Source organism: Esox lucius, chromosome 15, assembly GCF_011004845.1.
Source record: "Esox lucius isolate fEsoLuc1 chromosome 15, fEsoLuc1.pri, whole genome shotgun sequence".
NCBI classification, from domain to species: Eukaryota; Metazoa; Chordata; class Actinopteri; order Esociformes; family Esocidae; genus Esox; species Esox lucius.
In genome coordinates this window covers 9,793,507-9,810,366 of record NC_047583.1, presented here as the reverse complement: position 1 = coordinate 9,810,366, position 16,860 = coordinate 9,793,507, and the positions used below count along the sequence as shown (strand labels likewise).

General features: G+C 44.0%; 1 protein-coding gene across 2 annotated transcripts in view; it reads left to right on the top strand.

Moving 5' to 3' along the window:
• Nucleotides 1-16,841, top strand: part of crybg1a (crystallin beta-gamma domain containing 1a) — a 46,216-nt gene extending 29,375 nt beyond the window's left edge. For both annotated transcript variants that reach the window (XM_029125753.2, XM_029125754.2), the window contains 18 exons: nucleotides 101-5,631; nucleotides 8,995-9,033; nucleotides 9,433-9,551; nucleotides 9,698-10,012; nucleotides 10,366-10,492; nucleotides 10,590-10,625; nucleotides 11,320-11,519; nucleotides 11,618-11,744; nucleotides 11,936-12,081; nucleotides 12,715-12,841; nucleotides 13,169-13,198; nucleotides 13,333-13,445; nucleotides 13,558-13,690; nucleotides 13,804-13,943; nucleotides 14,354-14,477; nucleotides 14,706-14,864; nucleotides 15,099-15,264; nucleotides 15,494-16,841. In XM_029125753.2, the coding sequence (XP_028981586.2) occupies nucleotides 101-5,631; nucleotides 8,995-9,033; nucleotides 9,433-9,551; nucleotides 9,698-10,012; nucleotides 10,366-10,492; nucleotides 10,590-10,625; nucleotides 11,320-11,519; nucleotides 11,618-11,744; nucleotides 11,936-12,081; nucleotides 12,715-12,841; nucleotides 13,169-13,198; nucleotides 13,333-13,445; nucleotides 13,558-13,690; nucleotides 13,804-13,943; nucleotides 14,354-14,477; nucleotides 14,706-14,864; nucleotides 15,099-15,264; nucleotides 15,494-15,582 (7,721 nt within the window). In that variant the 3' untranslated portion in view covers nucleotides 15,583-16,841. The remainder of the gene's footprint in view (nucleotides 1-100; nucleotides 5,632-8,994; nucleotides 9,034-9,432; nucleotides 9,552-9,697; nucleotides 10,013-10,365; nucleotides 10,493-10,589; nucleotides 10,626-11,319; nucleotides 11,520-11,617; nucleotides 11,745-11,935; nucleotides 12,082-12,714; nucleotides 12,842-13,168; nucleotides 13,199-13,332; nucleotides 13,446-13,557; nucleotides 13,691-13,803; nucleotides 13,944-14,353; nucleotides 14,478-14,705; nucleotides 14,865-15,098; nucleotides 15,265-15,493) is intronic.
• The last annotated feature ends 19 nt before the right edge of the window (nucleotides 16,842-16,860 follow it).

The following is a 16,860-nucleotide window of genomic DNA, read 5'->3' as shown; positions in this document are numbered from 1 at the left end:
TATATTTTAGAGGAAATAGCTCTCATTTTGCCAAGAATGATGAACACTAACCAACCAGCTGATTTAATAACTGCCTGACTAACTATTTAATCACCAACAGAAAGAAAGTGGCCCTGCCCTTTGCCAACAATCCTGCCACAACAGCCTTCCAATGAGAACATTTCTCATGATGATTCGGATCCTCCAACCAAGCCAGAGAAACCTGCCTTATTAAGACTGAAGAAACCAAGTAACATCACATCTCCCACCCTAGACAAGACAGTTGAGGATTCTGGGAAAACACCACCAACAAATCTTTCAAGTCCTGTGAAAGATCCAACGGATTCTGTGATGGTGGCTAGCAAGCTCCCACTGCTCCGTCAGAAAACTCCCCCAAAAAGAAAACCCAGCCCTCCCCTCAAGAAATCTGAACAAACTATGTACTCCAAAACATTTTCTGAAACACAAGTTAAATCTATAGATCATGTGTCTCTGATCACTGAAAATCCTCAAGTAAAAGGTCAACAAACCACACCAGCAACATACTCCTTACCAACAGCAAACAGTAGGACGGAACTTATATATGATCAAACAGATGAATCATCAAACAGTGGAATGAAGGAATTACTGAAGGGCAGCAATAGTATTACACCTGAAATAAAACTGGAAGCAAAATCAGAAAAAGCACAAGAAAAATCAGTATCTGTCAAAACTGTCTCTATTACATGGGAGCAGCAAACCAATCCATCTCCAGATCTCTCATCAGAAACAGAGAGTTACAGTAACTATGAGGAGAGTGTAACCAGTAAATCACAACAGCAGCAGACAGGTCATGTAGAGCCAGTTGTAGTCCTAGAGAAACGGCCATGTAATGCAAGCCCCATTGTGTCTGCCTCTTCCACATCCAGCTATGAGGAACTAAGTACATCCAGGAAGCTTGTGTTAACTAACAGCATTCACACTGATTCTAAGAATCAAGTTTATCGGAACAGTGTTGATAAAGTCTCTTTAGCTTCAGAGAATGTCATACCCAATTCTGGAGAAGAGGTAAGCAATAATAAAAGTTGTGTAGGGAGTGGTCCGGATGTTGCTGAGGACAGATCACCCAAAATCAAATCCCATGTGGTTAAAGGTGGAGAGGGTCAAACTAAGGCAGCACAGCAGACTCTGCCTGGTTCAGAGAATAAATCTGATACCCTAGTCCATTTTCAGACCTCAGATAAAGTACCCATTGGTAATGCAATAGGTTCTAGCATATCCATAGTTTCTGCTAAGTCTGTAGTTTCTGATATATCCATAGTTTCTGGCAAAGAGACTGAAATGCAGGAGAGGCAGTCAATGAAAGTCTCAGATGTTCTAACAATGCCTGGAATTGTTGCAAAACCAGTTGGAAATTCTGTAGTTCCCCTGAAGAAAGAGACATCTTCACTGAGACAGAAACCAGAGGACAAACCGACTAAGGGCACAGTCTCTGAGATAAACGCAAAACTGGACACAAACAATAGAACCACAAAACAACAGGAGCAGAAGACTGAGAATGAGACAAGACAAGAGAGAAGATTGAGTGAAGAAGTTGCTAACAACACATTTGTGATATTAGAATGCGGAGAATCAGAAACCCTAAGCACCAAAGCTCAGGAGGATAAGAGGTGGGTCTTCAACCACCCTAAAGAGCCTCAATCCCTGAAAGAGAATTTGGCAGATGTTAATTCTGGGTTAACCAAAAAAAGGATACAAGATGACAAACTGACTGGGGCAGCAATTAAGGGAACTGTTCCAAAACAGAAAACAAAGACTGTAAATACAAAACCTCAGGAGCAGAAGATGGAAAATGAGACAAAACAAGAATGCAGACTGACAGAAAACACAGTTTCTAATATATTAGACCCAAAAGATGAATCTAAAACCATAAGCACAAATGTTCTAGAAGAGAAGGTCTTGATCCTCAATGACCCCATAGAGCCTCCATCAACACAACAGAATTTGCCTGAGGCTAATAGCATGCCACACAAAGAAAGGATACAAGACACACCAAGTGACGTAACAACTACGACAACAGTTCCTGAGGTGGACACAAAACAGGAAGAAAAATCTATAACTACTATAACTCAGGAGCAGAAGCAGGAGAATTACATAAAACAACAAGACATACTGAGTGAAGTGGTGACTGAACATACAGTGTCTAAGATATTAAAACCAAAAGAGGAATCAATAACCATAAGCACAAAAGCTCTGAAGGAGAATGTCTTGGTCGTCAAAGAACCCAAACAGCCTCAGTCATTGACACAGAATTTGGCAGATTGTAATAGTGGTTCAGATAAAGAAAGGAAACAAGAGGACACACCAACTGAGGCAACTAAGAGCACTGTTCCTAAGATGGATGCAAAATGCGAAGTAAACACTGTAACTACAAAACTGCAGGAGAAGGACAATGAGACCAAACAAGAAGACAGACTGAGCGAAGGTGTGTCTAAAAACCTTGTTTCTAAAATGCCAGACCCAAAAGATGAATCAAAGACCAAGGGTATGAAACCTCAGGAGCAGAAGAAGTACAAAGATTCAAAACAAGAAGACAGACAAAGTGAAGTACCAATTAAAACCACTGTGTCTAAGATATTAGAACCAAAAGAGGAATCAAAAATCGTAAGCACAAAAGATCAGGAGAAGAATGCCTTGGTCGTCAAAGAACCCAAACAGCCTCAGTCATTGAAACAGAATTTGGCCGACGGTAATAGTGGTCCAAATAAAGAAAGGAAACAAGAGGACACACCGACTGAGGCAGCAAAGAGCACTGTTCCTAAGATGGATGCAAAACATGAAGCAAATACTGTAACTACAAAACCACTGGAGCAGGAGAAAGACAATGACACCAAACAAGAAGACAGATTGATCGAAGATTTGACTAAAAACATTGTTTCTAAAATGCTAGACCCAAAAGATGAATCACAGACCAAGGGTATGAAACCTCAGGAGCAGACGAAGTGCAAAGAGACAAAACAAGACAGACTTAGTGAAGTATCAACTAAAACAACTGTGTCTAAGATAGAACCAAAAGAGGAATCAAAAACGGTAAGCACAAAAGCTCAGGAGGAGAATGTCTTGGTCGTCAAAGAACCCAAACAGCCTCAGTCGTTGAAACAGAATTTGTCAGACGGTAATAGCGGCCCACGTAAAGAAAGGAAACAAGAGGACACACTGACAGAGGTGGCTAAGAGCACTGTTCTTAAGATGGATGAAAAACATGAAGCAAAGACTGTAACTATAAAACCACAGGAGCTGGAGAAGGACAATGAGACCAAACAAGAAGACAGACTGGGCGATGGTGTGACTAAAAACACTGTTTCTAAAACGTTAGTTCCAAAAGATGAATCAGAAACTAAGATTATAAAAGCTCAGGAGCAGAAGTACAAAGAGACAAAACAAGAAGACAGACTGAGCGAAGTAGCAACTAAAACAACTGTGTCTAAGGTATTAGAATCAAAAGAGGAATCAAAAACCATAAGCACAAAAGATCAGGAGGAGAATGTCTTGGTCGTCAAAGAACCCAAACAGTCTCAGTTGTTGAAACAAAATTTGGCAGACAGTAATAGTGGTCCAAATAAAGAAAGGAAACAAGAGGACACACCGACTGAGGCAGCAAAGAGCACTGTTCCTAAGATGGATGCAAAACATGAAGCAAAGACTGTAACTACAAAACCACTGGAGCAGGAGAAAGACAATGACAACAAACAAGAAGACAGATTGATCGAAGATGTGACTAAGAACATTGTTTCTAAAATGCTAGACCCAAAAGATGAATCACAGACCAAGGGTATGAAACCTCAGGAGCAGACGAAGTGCAAAGAGACAAAACAAGACAGACTTAGTGAAGTATCAACTAAAACAACTGTGTCTAAGATAGAACCAAAAGAGGAATCAAAAACGGTAAGCACAAAAGCTCAGGAGGAGAATGTCTTGGTCGTCAAAGAACCCAAACAGCCTCAGTCGTTGAAACAGAATTTGTCAGACGGTAATAGCGGCCCACGTAAAGAAAGGAAACAAGAGGACACACTGACAGAGGTGGCTAAGAGCACTGTTCTTAAGATGGACGCAAAACATGAAGCAAAGACTGTAACTACAAAACCACTGGAGCAGGAGAAAGACAATGACAACAAACAAGAAGATAGAATGATAGAAGATGTGACTAAAAACATTGTTTCTAAAATGCTAGACCCAAAAGATGAATCAAAGACCAAGGGTATGAAACCACAGGAGCTGGAGAAGGACAATGAGACCAAACAAGAAGACAGCGGCCCACGTAAAGAAAGGAAACAAGAGGACACACCAACTGAGGTGGCAACTAAGAACACAATTCTTAAGATGGATCCAAAACCAGAAGGAAAGACTAAAACTACAGAAGCTCAGGAGCAGAAGAAGGAGAATGAAAATAAACAAGACTACAGACTAGGCCAAGAAGTGACTAAAAACCCAGTCTCTAAGATATTGGACATAAAACAGAAATCAAAACCCATTAGCACAAAACCTCAGGAGGATAATGTCTTGGTCTTTAAAGAATCCCATAAACTTTCAAAAGCAATGCCCAAGTCTGAACTGCCTCCTGAGCCATCAACTTCCCAGAAGCTTCCTTCTCCCCCTAAACCTCTCCCTCAGAAACCAGACTCTCCATCCAGCTGGTTAGACGTGGAGCACACCTCCAAGCAGGAACACAATAAAGCGAGCAAGAGGAGATTGCGCACTTCAACCAGTGAAGACGACAGTCTGGCTGAGTCTGACGACCTGGAGGACTTCATTCGGAGCATTAAAGAACTGGGTACGCCCTTTTCCCTGCCCCCCAAGAAGCACCATGGCCATTTCAAGACCCCCTCATCCCCCTTTGTTCTGCCTGCCATCAAGGAGGACCGCTTCGAGAAGCCCTTTGACTCTGAGGGTTTTCGGTTTGGCCTAAAAAGAACAAAGGATAAAGAAACCCCGGCCATGTTGATAAAGAAACAGGCCTCAGACAGGGAGACACAGACAAGACGCGTTAGTTCAGAGGACAGCCTTCTCTTCAAAGCCCTTGAGACTCCATCAAGAGGCCACGGGAAACCAGGCTCTCAAACAGACAGAAAGGATGGAGATGGTGATGTGAAGGTAGATGTAAAGACAGATTTGGGTTTGGAGCAACAGGGGAAAGGAGAAGAAACCGTGCAACTCACGCCACGGCTGGGAAGGATGTCCATTCTCTCCAACCTGTTGAGTTCCCCCAGGACTTCCAGAAGGGGCAAAGGCCGGCCTTCCTCCTCAGTCACTGATGAAACACCTACATCTATCCAGGGCACGGCACCAGGAAGGGCGGATGGGAGTGGGATGGACCCGTACCAGCATGAGGAAGTGGGTGCAGCCAGTGAGTCAGTAATCTCTCTTTCCTCACCTGCTCCTCCCCCCACTGAGCTGAAGCTGCCAGATCACCTGGAGAAATATCTCAGGATAGACAAAGGAGATTCACAGAGTTGTGCCACACAGAGTGCTATGGCCAGCCCTGTAATTGAAATAGGTCAGGGTACTGAACTACCTCTAGATGTGGGCTTAACAGGACTTTCTATAGGACTTCATTCAGCCACTAAGCACATCCCACAAAGCCATCTGAATGGTCTGTCTACAGCCACGTCTAAGGTAAGAGCCTCAGGTATTTTGTGAAAATGTTCTTTTATTCATCTGTCTAAAAAATGCCTTTCGACAGGTAGTTTATACTGCAAGATCTGTAAGATCTTACACTTATTTCCACAGAGACAATATAGAAATGTGTGATTGAAACATAGGGTTGTCTAGACCAGCCTCTCATTTTCTCTTAGTACTGTATCACTGGCCAATTCCATGTTAGTAGAGTGGACTATATGATTTTTCAATAGGTTTTAATTCCAATTATACTTCAGGCTCGCAGATTGAATCCAACCCTAAAATAATTTCAAAACTAATCCCAAATCTGAATTGGGCCCTATGGAACATAATGTTGTTACCACGTTTTAACACGTTTTAACAGCTGTTACTGTGGAATTGCCCCACTACTTTAAGGCTTGAAATAGATGATTCACTTTAACAGCAGGATGGGTTGTGACCTGCAAGGCATAGTTTTATGGGGTGGGCAGGTACTTCAGATACTGTTCACGTTATATAATAAAGTACTGACATCTATTTTATAGTACATATCTCCATGGCAACACAGCACAAAATACTTCTGGTCCACCTTCTTTTAATCCATTCGCAACTTCTAGACATATTTCTGGTTCCAATTGAATGGATTAGAAGTACAAACAAATAGATACAAACAAATAGATAATAGATCATTTAAGTCATGACTCTAAAATACTTAATGTAGCCTGAGGTAAACTAGAGGTTTAAGCCACTGCCTGCAGGACACATACCATTGCTATGTTCAAATTCAGTCAATCTCATTTATTTTATTAAGCCCTTTTTACATCAGCAGTCACAAAGTGCTTATACGAATACCCAGCCCAGAAACCTCTAAAGAGTAAGCCACAAGAGTTGATCCACAGTGGCTAGGGAAGCGTCAAAACATATGAAGAAACCTAGGGAGGAGCCAGACTGTCAGGGTTGGCCTCTTCTGGCTGTGCCGGGTGAAGATTATAGAAGTAGATTACATTGTTGGGCCATGTGTTCAGGTGTCCAGTGGGTAAATAAATACAGGTAGGCTGCGTGAAGAGACTTTAGTCAGAATCCAGGTGGTGGGCAGGGCCTAGGCTGGCGCAGGGAAAGTTGGACATTATTCACAGGGCCCACAGCTAGGGGGGTCCACTGATAGTAATAATGTCAAAGTTGTCTTTAAGTGAGGGGGCCTGGGCGTATATCTTTTCAGGGGGCCCGGTATTCCTGGCCACGGCCCTGGTGGTGGGGGGGTTTCCCAATCCTGTAGTAGTAACTAGGAGGAGTCCTCGTCAGGGTTTGGGTTACAGTTGGGATAACAAGTATTTGATTCACTGCAGATTTTGCAGGTTTTCCTACTTACAAAGCATGTAGAGGTCTGTAATTTTTATCATAGGTACACTTCAACTGTGAGAGACAGAATCTAAAACAAAAATCCAGAAAATCACATTGTATGATTTTTAATACATAAGTATTTGATCACCTACCAACCAGTAAGGCTCTCACAGACCTGTTAGTTTTTCTTTAAGAAGACCTCCTGTTCTCCACTCATTACCTGTATTAACTGCACCTGTTTGAACTCGTTACCTGTATAAAAGACACCTGTCCACACACTCAATCAAACAGGCTCCAACCTTTCCACAATGGCCAAGACCAGAGAACTGTGTAAGGACATCAGGGATAAAATTGTAGACCTGCACAAGGCTGGGATGGGCTACAGGACAATAGGCAAGCAGCTTGGTGAGAAAGCAACAAATGTTATTATTAGAAAATGGAGGAAGTTCAAGATGACGGTCAATCTCCCTCGGTCTGGGGCTCCATGCAAGATCTCACCAAGTGAGGCATCAATGATCATGAGGAAGGTGAGGGATCAGCCCAGAACTACACGGCAGGACCTGGTCAATGACCTGAAGAGAACTGGGACCACAGTCTCAAAGAAAACCATTAGTTACACACTACGCCGTCATAAAATCCTGCAGCGCACGCAAGGTCCCCCTGCTCAAGCCAGTGCATGTCAAGGCCCGTCTGAAGTTTGCCAATGACCATCTGGATGATCCAGAGGAGGAATGAGAGAAGGTAATGTGGTCTGATGAGACAAAAATAGAGCTTTTTGGTCTAAACTCCACTCGCCGTGTTTGGAGGAAGAAGGATGAGTACAACCCCAAGAACACCATCCCAACCGTGAAGCATGGAGGTGGAAACATCATTCTTTGGGGATGCTTTTCTGCACAGGGGACAGGACGACTGCACCATATTGAGGGGAGGATGGATGGGGCCATGTATCGCGAGATCTTGGCCAACAACCTCCTTCCCTCAGTAAGAGCATTGAAGATGGGTCGTGGCTGGGTCTTCCAGCATGACAACGACCCGAAACACACAGCCAGGGCAACTAAGGAGTGGCTCCGTAAGAAGCATCTCAAGGTCCTGGAGTGGCCTAGCCAGTCTCCAGACCTGAACCCAATAGAAAATCTATGGAGGGAGCTGAAAGTCCGTATTGCCCAGCCTGGTCAAGAACTACAGGAAACGTATGATCACTGTAATTGCAAACAAAGGTTTCTGTACCAAATATTAAGTTCTGCTTTTCTGATGTATCAAATACTTATGTCATGCAATAAAATGCAATTTAATTACTTAAAAATCATACAATGTGATTTTCTGGATTTTTGTTTTAGATTCTGTCACTCACAGCTGAAGAGTACCTATGATAAAAATTACAGACTTCTACATGCTTTATAAGTGGGAAAACCTGCAAAATCGGCAGTGTATCAAATACTTGTTCTCCCCACAAGTGTGCCATATATAATATTTAACCACATACCACTATAATGTATCAGGTTTTATGTTCTAACATATAGAGCTCAAATGTTTAGATCCCTTGCTTGTTCAGGACATTTTTCATATACTTTTTCATAGCCACATTTCCCTGTAGAAATTTTGAAAAAATCTCTGTGGTAAATAGTTAAAAAGAGACAAAATGTATATATAAATGTAGTAATATTTTGAATACTTGTTTTTATACATCACTGTACACTGTACAATATAGATAACTAAGGCAGGGATTAATTCAAACCTGGAATAATAATGTTTACAGACATCATTATGTACATAAATATACTTTTTTCGTATGTTTGTATACAGTTCCGAAGACTGTGAGTTAATTTTACAAGATGAAAAAGAGCTACTGTATATATACTCAAATGGGAGTTTGATGGAATTGAGCAGGTGTCATTGATTTTCCTAAACCGGGAAATGTCTTACTGATATTTCTTGAGTTATTTTTATTTGAGGGAAGTTCTGAGTTCAACCAGGAGTATACGAAATACACAGGATACTTCTGCATCCCCTTAAGTCCCCCAAAAATGTCTCTCTTTGCAGATTAAAGAAGTGAGAGGGTTTCATAAACGACCTGGGAAGGTAAGGTTGGCTACATGAATCTATATAGTGCGTTATGATCTACAGTTATACAGTAACACACTGATATGAGAATATTTTTGCGAGGTCTACAACTGGCTGTTTTTTTTTTTTTACTTTATCCCTTGAGGTCCACCATTCACAGTTGCAAATTTGTTTAGCACAAAATATTTTGCACCACAATGTTTTAGGTATTTTTATCAGTAGAAGTATATAATGCCAACTATAATCATAAACAATGTGTAGTGTCAAAATGTATGTAGAAGTGCTTACAATTCCTTTACTCCCAGCATATGTTTTTGATTGGGATTTAAAAACATCGTATTATGTACCAAAAATGCACAGAAAATGACCGTGATGAAGTGTCACACAATGTCATGTCAATCTCTATAACCGTTGTAGATCGTGCTTCATGAGCATGCTCAGTTTGGAGGAGAGGCCTATGAGGTGGTTGGAGACGTGGAGGATGCCTCCAAAATGAAGCTGTCTCCTGTCATCTCAGTCAGGGTTGTCAGAGGATGGTAAGAATTTCTGTCATCCCGCATTCCGTCAGTCTCTCTGTGCAGAACTATTCACGCACGAGCGTCTGGTGTCCGAGAATGACAACCGCCTCACGCTCTGTGACTCTTATGAACTCGGCTCCCGAAATGGCTCCCTCTCCCTGTAGCTGGTTGCTGTATGAGAAGCCGGGGTTCCAGGGCCGCGTCATCCCCCTGGAGGAGGGGCCCATGGAGCTGGTCAACGTGTGGGCAGAGGAAGTGACACCAGGGGCTCTGGACGAGACGGGTCGGCCCGTGCCAACCTCACCCATGGTGATCGGATCCATCCGCCTGGCAGTCCGGGACTACAGTCCGCCGCGGATTGACCTGTACACGGAGGTGAACGGTCTGGGGATGATGACGTCGTTCTGTGACGACACCATGGAGATCGGTACCTACGGGACCATACAGAACACCGGCTCCATCAAGATCCACTCGGGCGTGTGAGTTGCACCCTCATACTGCAGGTTCAGTTCTACTGGGTTGAGATGGATGACCCTACGCACACTGTCCTTTAGCTCTTTCTCTGCTGACAGTTTGGATTGAATCCACATCATGAGCTGTCATCAGGAGAGGTTTTCAGTCAGTCTCACTTATGAACGTGGACATCTTTTCTAAATACTGTGCTGATCATTTTATTAATATTCTAGTGAGTCCGCTAACGTCGGACCTCGCAGGAGTGACAGATAATTTGTATTAAGATGATTGTATTAGGATGAGTTTTAAAGTTATTATTTACATGACAGGATTAAGTGATTAAGCGGTTAAGTAGTGTGTGCGCGTGTGTGTGTTATAGCTGGCTGGTTTATGGTGATCCAGGGTTTGAGGGAATGCTTGCTGTGTTGGAGGCGGGAGAGTACCCGTGTCCAGAATCTTGGGGATTCCCTCTGCCCTTCATCGGATCGCTGAGGGCCCTCCGTATGGTATTGTCATCACCATGGCAGCATCATTACTATTATGATTATTCATTTTTAATCCCTCCATCTCATTTCATTTCTATGGCGTTTTTGTCTCTTACAGGGAGGGATAAAGGTGGAATATCCTAACGAAGTAAAGGTGTGTTTCTCTGTAAATTCTTCTGCAGACACATAAATGTACATAAAGGATTCAACAGAATATATCCAGACAGACAGTGATAACCTCGTAATATCCAAAGGCTTGGCAGTTGTATTGTGGTGACATGGCTGAAGATGGAACTAGCTCTGATGAGATGGCATGGTATACTATTGTTGCACACAGGCTGTCATCTTAAATCCTCTGATTTATCAGTCCATTGTCAAACAGACGGATGGGCCTGTTTTTGCAGGCGGATGCACTAGTGTCTATTCAGAGGAATGTACGGTGCTGAACAACTGCTTGTTCAGGACATTCTACCAGACAAGATACAATCTGATATTGCAGAGTTCAAGTTCAGTAGTAAATCGGAAATGTAGAACTATGGTATAGCGTACATTCAGAGATTTAATTGGGCTGATAATGTAGCTGTCTGGCTCAATATGGGCCGATCTTCTGATTCCCCATTTATATGGTTGATTTATGGGTTATGAAAAGGCACCACCTGTCCTCTGGGCACAAGACATGCAGGCAGACAGACGGTGGTGAAATATAGGAGAGTTTGTTATAGCCAGAGGGGGAGGTGGAATCTGCGGTATGAGGAGCATGCAGCGCTGGGACGGGGACAGGCTTGGGCAAGAGCACACTGCCTACCTCAGCACATCAGCCTGAACCTTAACCCCTTCCCCCTCATCAGGCCCTGCTGTTCGAGAGGCCACGCTTCCAGGGCGAGTGTGTGGAGATTGACGATGAAATATACACCTTTGGAGAGGGAGGGGAGGACGAGGTGGGGGAGGACGAGGTGGGGGAGAGGGATGTGGCGGAGGAGGTCACGGGGAATCCAGGCAAAAGGAAGACATTGTGTTCCGTGGGATCCATCAAGATCCTCAGTGGACTGTGAGTACCTGTGGTTATACGTTTTAACCTCCCCCAACCCCCCCTCCCCCCAATCCTAAACTATTCATCATCCCCCTGTGTGTTGCCGGTTCCTGTAGCTGGGTGGGCTACGACGAGCCAGAGTTTGACGGTCGCCAGTATCTCCTGGAGGAGGGGGAGTATCCTGACTGGAAGGAGTGGGCTGGCTGTGGAGACCAGCTCCTGTCAATACGCCCTGTCCGCACTGTAAGTACCGAAACTCACGTCTGTTCAGGGCCACGCTTCTGGGCCACGCTGTTAAGGATCCAATCCAAGGTGTATACACATTCAATGTCTGTGATGACTAAAGAAGTACCTCAAATAAAAATGGCCTTTTAAGTGGACAAGCCGGTCTAGTTTATGGAGACAATTTGGTTGTAATACATTCCCTGTTGTAGGATCTCCTGTCTCCCCACGTGAAGTTGTTCAGCGAGAGGGACTTCGGGGAAAGAGGGGTCAACGTGGACCTGGTGGGGCCCGTTATTAACATGGAGGGCACCGGCTTCGGCCCCAAGACACAGTCCGTTAATGTCCAGGCTGGAGTGTGAGTCAACTTCTCTGACGGTCCTGTTCAGCCTTCTGCCTGTGTCTACTCAACCGCAGTCTGTCACAATGCCGTGAGGGCTTGCTCTGCCTGAGATATATGGGTGTGTCGTGCCCTGCACTGTTCTCCAATTACACATTTCTCCAGAACACAAAGAAATGCAACCCGAGCACTAGCATACAGAATCGCAAAAGACTGGTGTGAATGCCAAGCTTAGTAAAGTGATACTGAAAGTATGCTGTTGTTGGTGGAAAAGCAAGATTTCTCTCTGGGGCTATATATTCTCAGACAGGAATTGAATATTCCGGAAAGACTGAGGCCTTGTTCCGCGTGATATCTGTTATTTTATGTATACTATAGTCAATCAAGGTATCACAAAGATCAGCTTCTGTCATTTTATTTGTTAGACGTTAGACGTTAGTTTGTTTCCAAACTATGTGGTCATGTATTGCATCAGGCTAAAGTTTACTGAATGGGCACAACCTTAACATAATCTCTTCATAACCTTCAACTGTTTATTATGTAGTGAGGTTGAAGCGAGTGATTAAAGTTATAAACATCTAATGTCGCAAGACTAGAGGCTACAGTTACGTTACAGCAATCATAATTCTCTTTTGTGTGTGATCTAAACAGGTGGGTTGCCTTTGAGAACCCAGGGTTCTCCGGAGAGCTCTATGTTCTAGAGAAGGGCCTCTATGGAAATCCAGATGACTGGGGAGGACAGAACTTTAGGATCTCCTCGCTGCAGCCAGTCCACCAGGTAAACCGAAAGAACAAAATCCTTGGGAGAACTGCATGACATAGGCATTATATTTACGCAAATTTATGATAGAAAAAAAAAGCATAATCAACATATTTCGTCTCTGGAACACTGAATTAAAATGATCCGTCCCCTAAAAGAAAAACTAAATTGGTTGACTTGGGAAAGAGTGTTGTCCGATAATATCATTCTTTGCAATATTGTACTTTAGGGTTTGCACTCGCATGACTGATATGTTTGAAGGTTAGTAATATATTGAACTGAATAATCCAGCGATGATCATGAAGAAATAGTTTCCTTTGATTAATAATTATTCATTACTTTCAGGAAAACGTGGGTGGATTAAACAAGTTCAAAGTAAGTCTCTCTCTTTTTACTTAGTGTATGAAAGTGAATAAACAATTATTCATTGGCATGAATAGCCTACCTGCAATCTACAGTTACAGTGCATTGTGGCAGGCTCACCCTATCTTGCTCCATATGAACTGTAGGTCCAGCTGTTTTCTGAGCCTTGGTTCCAGGGCAAAGAGGTGGTGCTAGAGGACAGCATGGTAGCCCTGGAGGAAGACTTCTCCCCAGGCTCCTGTAGAGTACTGGCTGGGCGGTGAGTACATCGTCAACTGAAAGCTCTGATAAAGGGATACTCATTAGTATGTCACACTCCAAAGAGGACCTGGTCCTCTAGAGAGCTGCTGTGACTGTGTGTTGTGTTACAGCTGGGTGGCGTATGAGGGACCCCAGTTCACTGAGCACATGTACGTCCTGGAGGAGGGGGAATACCCCAACACTGAGTCCATGGGCTGTCTGAGTCCTGACTCTACCATCCGCTCCATACAGACTGTTAATCATGTGAGTACACAGGAAGTTGCCAGTCTTCTCCTCGCTGAGCACTGTGTGGGTGTGTTTGTGTGCGAGGGAACGTACTGTTACCAAAGTCAGTGACTGTCCCCATCCCGTCACAGGAGTTCTCCATCCCGTCCATAACGTTGTTCAGCAAGGTGGGCTGTAGAGGCCGTAGGGTGGTGTTGACCGGAGGGCTGGTGAACCTGCAGCTGGCTGGGTTCTGCGGACGCGTACACTCCCTGGTGATCGAAGGAGGAATGTAAGTCACGTGGGAACTTTTATTTTTGGTTTCGTTGAGATTAACAGCTTACATGAGCGGGAACTCTGCTTGGCACGCTCATCCTCCTCTAGAATGCCAATTGGCCAGCTCAAACTGAGTTTTTTTTTAGGTCTGAGATAAAAAAAGGTCAAGGTGTTCCTTTTAATGTTTTTTCTTTCCAGTTTAGGTAAATATGTATTAATAATAAGACGAGGAAACCAACAGTATTTGAGCATTGGCAAGATATTCACATTTCAACCTAAGATTAAAACATTAACCTCACTCGCCTTCTAAACCATCAACCTGTTCTGTTACAGTAAACGGGAATGGTGTAGGAGGGTTACTGTTCACACTCTGGGTTCGTATGCCAAGAGCGACTGGCTGTGTGATCGGTGTGTTCTGCTTTACAGGTGGGTGTTGTATGAGGGGATTAACCACCGCGGCCGTCAGATCCTGCTACCGCCCAGCGAACTGAGTGACTGGTGCAAGTTCAGCAGCTGGCCACGAATAGGATCCCTGAGACCGCTAATGCAGGTATGGGGGCGGGGCCCATTTTTCATTCACATATTGACGTCCGTCCAGTTCAGTGGGTATCAGAGCATCAGCTGTGTTTGAAACATAACACTTCCACCCTTCAAATCGAATCACCCAAGAACCCAAATCATATCCAAGTTACTAATTGCACTAGATAAGACTCGTGACTCTTATCTGGGACTAGACAAGCTCATGGTGTCTGTGTGGTTCAACGGTTGGCCCCTACAGAAGCAGGTGTACTTCCGTCTGCGGAGCAAGGAGTCGGGCTACATAATGTCCCTGTCGGGCCCTCTAGATGACATCAAGCTTCTGCGGGTGCAGGCTCTGGAAGAGACGGGGGGAGAGGAGCAGATCTGGCTCTACAGTGACGGAGTCCTGCGCTGCAAGGTACTGCATCGGCTAAAGCTTTTTGCGCTGGATCATGCATTCAACATGTCCACTTTTATAATCCACTAATTTATTCAGCAACCTCCAAATGTTAACATGGATAGCTTTGTTTCCGATTCTTTCTGCATTGTTTCATGCAACCGGTGTGTCTTTTGTTTCTCATATGAAATGACAACTCCGGTCTATGCTTGTCTGTTGTATAATCCACCCACATCTGAACCCCTGTCGGTACAGCTGGTAGAGGACTGCAGCCTGCAGACGATAGGGAGTGTTGTCATGGCTGGCAGCAGGCTGAATGTCTCCCCCCAGGAGCCGGGGAAGGACAACCAGCTGTGGAACATGACCCCAGATGGCCTGGTCCGAAGCCACCACAGACCTGACCTGGTGCTGGAGGTTAAAGGTCAGCTCAGCTTTCTTTTTATCTCGGTCTCCCATTTGGCTGAGCTGTCCTCAGATCAACAAAAAGGTTTAGGTGCTCTGACCATCCTTAGTCCCAGTATTTATCATCTGGCACCATCTGGTGGTAGGTTAAGGAAGTGTACTGCCCACCTATTGTCACATGACAAACCAATGAGTAGGGCGCCTATGTCAAGCCTCAACCTAACTTATGTTGCCTGCTGTTTTCACAGGTGGACAAGGTTATGACAAATCCCAAGTCATTCTAAACACATTTGATGAGAGAAAACTCAACCAACAATGGCTGTTGGAGGTCCTGTAATAGTGTCTGCAGGACGTGCTCTCTGCCCTACGGTCCAGCTCTCTGCTCTGCGGTCCAGCTCTCTGCTCTGCGGTCCAGCTCTCTGCTCTGCGGTCCAGCTCTCTGCTCTACGGTCCAGCTCTCTGCTCTGCGGTCCAGCTCTCTGCTCTGTGATGCACATACACCTTTCTGTTGCAGCTCATTCAAGGGTTTAAGAGACTTCTTGAAAGCCAAAGGATTTCTTGAAGTTTTTCCGTGCCTCTCAGTGCTCGGTGATCCTGGACCGCGGATCTCAAAACATTCTGCAACATTTGTTGGGCTTGACAGCATCCATGATTGTCTTTGCGAAACACAGCCATAAACAAGCAGCCATTAAAGTAACAATTTTCCAAATCAATGCGAAGACAAAGCAAGCAACACCACAGTTGGATACAGAACTATCTATTCGGCAAGGAGCACAGCATTTTACCAAGAACTTCACTGACGCTGTACAAATTCCATACCAAAGAATAACTGTAGTGGACTAGGGCAGACTCTACTCTATAATGCCTTTAAAATGTCAATTGTTCTGAAAAGCTGAACTTCAATGCCATGAATGAACCCCAGCCCTTAAGCCCTGTGTTATGCTGCTCCTATCTAAGTCTACTATGGTGCTTCTTCGGTCAATTACTCCAGTCTGTTTACTTTAGTTTTTTATAGGCTCTTTTACAGTACATCTATGATTCATATCAGCCGCTTCCATTTGCGAGGCACCTTGTTAAAGTCTTCTGCGGTCATCTTAATCAGAGGTGTAAAAGAACTTGGCTGTGTGCACAGATTTTGGGATTTTTCTGGTCTTTTAGGTCCACAGCAGAGCAGGTGGAACTTCCTACATCACTGAGCTCCAGGCAGGGGTTCAGCAGACAGGAAGAAGGTTGTCATGTTGACCCTCCTCCTGGGACAAATGTGAATCCCTATATCCCTCTAGATATGTTATTATTTGACAGGGTCATGTCAACAGATGAGTAAGGTGTAGAATGACATGTGTAGATAGATTTTCCATTGCGTCTTTTAAAGAAAGTAGTCAGTGAAAAAACATTATTGTCTGAATAAATATTTGACTACACACCGATGTAGAGTAGCTGCAAGCAGGTGTTTTGGTTTTGTATGTCTTAGTAAATATCAATTCCAACACTGTGCTACAATATCAGGCTTACTACACTGTCTCCAATGTAAATACAATGCATCAATTTAACGCTGTTGCGATCCGCAGAAAATAAATATGGTTTTGTCTTCATTTATATTTTGTTCGGGCCTCTC